The sequence below is a fragment of the Vigna angularis genome, chromosome 8 (assembly GCF_016808095.1).
Source record: "Vigna angularis cultivar LongXiaoDou No.4 chromosome 8, ASM1680809v1, whole genome shotgun sequence".
Lineage (NCBI taxonomy): Eukaryota > Viridiplantae > Streptophyta > Magnoliopsida > Fabales > Fabaceae > Vigna > Vigna angularis.
Window position 1 is genome coordinate 10,053,682 of NC_068977.1, and position 4,377 is coordinate 10,058,058.

The following is a 4,377-nucleotide window of genomic DNA, read 5'->3' on the forward strand; positions in this document are numbered from 1 at the left end:
TTAAATAATTGAAGAAAGATTATATTATTTAGAAAGGAATTACAAATTATCCACCTTCATTTTAATCAAATATTATTAAAAATAATTTAAACGCTAAAAGCATAACTAAATGCTAATTAAGATAAATATAAAGCATGATGATATACCTTATTTTTAATTAAATTTTTTATTAAAATACATATATAATTGTTATTGATGAACAAAAATACATAGCGATAATATATGTGGTGTATTATATCAAAAGTATGGAGTTTGAATTTTCATTCTATTACTTTTATAAAATATATGGAATTTTTTCTTCTGTTTTAAAGGTAGACTCTACTAATATATTTTAGATTATATTTTAAATGAGATAATTGATTTTAATGATTACAGTTCTATAGAATCATTTTGAACAAAAGTAAATCATATTAAATATAAATGACGTATAAATATTTTGAGAGCAACAATCTTTATATTTTTACTCATATATGGTATTTTAAGAACTCAATCATTTCATGGTGTTGGATTTCACCGTATTAATTCGATATATTATAATCCGAATTCACTTTTAAAAAGAAAGCAAATATAATTAATTAACTTTTTTGTAGTTTAAAATGAAGTATGTATAAATTAAAAATAAAAGCATAGAAAATTTATACGAGAGTACCTTTATAATAAATTAATCTATAAACTAATTTCAATTTATAAAAAAACATTTTTATTTTTATTTAGTATAAAAATATTTATGAAGAAAATATTCAAACATGTTCCTTATGTTATTATTATTTATCAAATAAAGTTATGATATTTATACTTAAAAATCTGGTCCTCTATATCTTTTACAAATATTTAAACATATAATTGATTATATTTAGTATTTCACTGTTTTACATAACTATAATGATAAAGAAATAGAATCAATCGTGAAAGTTTGAAAAAAAAAGTTAAAACAATCCAATTTTAAAAATATTTCATTAACAAAATAAATAATTTTGTGAATTTATAAAATTATTAAAATTATTGATAATATAAAGAAGTGAAGAATTGTAAGAACCTAGAAAATAAAGTATTAGAGTAGATAGATGTATTAAAATAATGAGAACGAATATTTTATTATAATATAATCATATAATATAAATAGAATTTTCTAAATCTTAGTTTATTATCTAAAATACTTCTTTCTCTCTAAGACACTATTATCTTCTCTTTCTCTCACATATTTCTAACTTTCCTTACACTTGGATCATCCGTTAAACGATCAGGAAGTGTTTAGACGATCTCTGCGTCAAGGGCTACCAATCTGTGTGAATGGATCAAGAGTTCCTCTTTCTTAATTCTTAGCTCAATTTAGGTTCTAAGGTTTCTCTTCTATCACCATTCGGTGATTTGTAGGTGTTTTTAGAAGTTCCTTACGGTGCAAGTCTCGGTCGGGGTACTTTCTAAACCGGTGTGAGTTGCTAGAGGTAAGGGAAGCTAGATTATTGTATTAATTAGTGATTTAGCATGTATGTGTGATGATTCTACGTTTATTGTATTGATTGAACTAAATTTAGGTTTTAGAGTAAATGTATCATGTGCAATTTGACTGTTATGAATGCGTATTCATGAATTGTGATAATGAACTGAATAAGATCATGTTTGATCGGTTATTGGAATGTATGAAATGTTAGAAATTTGTGATAATGTTGGATGATTATGAATAGAGTTACATTGTCATGGTTTAGAGTTAGTTTTAAGGAAGTGGAGTAGTGAAAACGTGAATTTGGGGTTAGGTGCTCAATTGGTCTCTTGAGATAGCTTTGGTGAGTCAAATGGTACTTGCTTGAGTCCCTAAGTTGCTTAAAACTGTGCCAAAAGTGGTAGAACATGATTTGGGTCCATAGGTTGATGATTTATAGGTTTTGAAGTGTGATTTGGTTAGTAAACACTTTAGAATGAGGTTAGAAAGGTTTAGAAACATTTAGTTAAGTTTAATTAAGTATATAACACAATCTAGGAAGATTAGAAGTTGGAAAAAATATTTAGACTTGGTAAATTTTGGTATGAGTTGTGTAATTCTACAGTTTGGTGCTACAAAAATAGGCGAACTCGTTGAGCGAGTGGAGTCGCTCAACGAGTGGTTGTAGAGTCTGGCACACTGTCTAGGTATTCGCACAGTGAGCGGGTTCGCTGAGCGAGAGGTGAGGTTTGAGAGCACTGTGAGTTTTGTTCGCTCGGCGAATTGAGTCGTTGAGCGAATGCACGGAAGGTCTGGACCACTGTCTGGAGGATTCGTCTAGCGAGTTGAGTCACTGAGTGAGAGGTTAGGGCCTGGGACCACTGCAGTTTTATTTGATCAGTGAACTGGGTCGTTAAGCGAGTGGATTGGAGTTTGGAGGTACTGTCTAAGGGTTTCACACAACGAGCAGAGTCGCTGAGCACGAAGACTTAGGGGTCGCTCAACAAGGGGGTTCGTTGAGCGACTGGTCTTAGGTTTGATGTACTCTTTTCTTCTCTGTTCTTGATGGGTTTGAGATATGTATTGGTTCAATTGTGGATGATGTATGATGTGTATGAGTTTATATGAGTATCAAAGTAAATGTATGTGGTTTCCAAATGGTGAAAGTAAGTTTCAAAGTGAGATCTCTTGGTGAGACTCAAGTATGTTTAGAATGATTGCAGGGAGCTCAGTCTTGGGGGTCATCCTAAACTCCAATGGTCTTTCATTCTCATATAGAGAGGATTCACACATGTGGTGAAGAGTAGTAGGAGGTCTTAGTCTTGGGGGCTTCTAGTATGTCTCAAGGCCCATAACAGACTAACCTTGTGAGTGTGGTAGGGTAAAACTCGTTGGCAATGGCTTTGCAAAGCAGTAGAGGCCACCACAAGTGCATAAACCGCCAAAGCTCGACAATCATTCTAACTCCAAACAGTCAAGTCTAAATCAAAACATGTTTAGGATGTTTGAAGTTAGTTATTTCATATGAATGAATTGAGGTTGGTTGTATGTTATACTAATGTATGAATATTTTTATATCTAGCTTACCCTTTTATTAGTGTTTGTCTTTGTATGTGACTATGTTCCTTGATTGACTATGATCATCTTGTGAGTGTGAGCAGAGGGAGTCGAGATCTTAGTGGAGCAGGCGCTTGATGGGAAAGATCCTACTGTTTAGATAGTTTTAGACTAGTTTTGTATATAATTTTGTTTTATCTAGTTTGTATATAAAATTTAAATTTATAATTGTTTTGGATGACTATAAGTTAGACTTTATATTATAGTTAACTATTCTATCATATCATATATGTGACCACTCTTTATATAGTTCTATACTATATATTTAGGATGTTACAAGAATCATTTTAAAATTCTGTAGACTTAAATTTAAAAACAAAAAAATAATACAAGCATCATTCTCAAAAGAACTATAGTTGAAGGAATGAAAAGCAAAATACCCCACAACTATTAGCAAGAACTATTATTAATTTTAATCCTTTGCCACTGTTGAGAAAGCTTTATGAGCAAGTAGTATGAGAAGTGAGAGGCCTGAGAAAATAAGGAGGATCCCAAGCATAGGAGAAGCTAACAGTAGCAAAACCCTTCAAAGGACTACCATTGATAAGAAGACAAGAGTCCCCTTCAAGAGCAAGAATAGATGGACTGACAACTTCTGTAGTCTGAAATCCTTGGCATTGCAATCTTATTTGGCTTTGTGTGCAATTACAGTTGTTTTTCACAACTACATTCCACTCAGGCTTTCCTAGTATTGTTTTCCCAGTTCTTGTTGATTCAATGTTGATGTTGTTCAAGTTACAATAACTGGACCCTGCAAAATTAATTCAACAAGCACATGCATAAAGAGAAAATAATGCTGATATAAAAAACATACAATCTCTTGATTTTCTCTTTTATTCAATGTTCATTATGTATGAATTTCGAAGAAAGTTGGAGTTTTGGGGTCACAATGACATACCCAATCACCCTCTAGTTGTAAATGATGATAAAAAGACAAAAAAAAAATAATGAAATATATTAAATGACATAAAAAATATACCTTTGATTACAAAACTCAGAATGAGAATGGAAACGAGGTACGTAAAGGTTGTCGTCATTCTTGGTGACGGACTTGCAGATAAAACAAAAACAAATCCTTGAAATAAGATGGTTTCATGTGTTTTATGTTGTCCATTATTTAAAGAAGTTTTGATGGACATCAAGATATAAACATTAATTGTCGATAATTATATATATTAATTGAAAATTTAATATAGTTGAAAATTATAAATACTAAAAAAAAGTGCAATTAAAATTAAAATAATATATAATATTAATTATATGTGTTATTACTTTTATTGTTACTGCAACTCTCCACGCTCTTATTAGATGCAATTAATGTAATGCAAATATTCCATGAT

The 4,377-nt window shown here is 30.6% G+C and overlaps 1 protein-coding gene across 1 annotated transcript; it reads right to left on the bottom strand.

Annotated features, from left to right (window-relative positions):
- Positions 1–3,477: 3,477 nt before the first annotated feature.
- LOC108344451 (protein TAPETUM DETERMINANT 1-like) lies at positions 3,478–4,074 on the bottom strand. Its single transcript, XM_017582894.1, has 2 exons — positions 4,017–4,074; positions 3,478–3,788 (listed from the first exon to the last, which is right to left on the bottom strand). The coding sequence occupies exons 1-2, from the start codon at positions 4,072–4,074 to the stop codon at positions 3,478–3,480; spliced, it is 369 nt and encodes a 122-aa protein (XP_017438383.1).
- Positions 4,075–4,377: the final 303 nt, after the last annotated feature.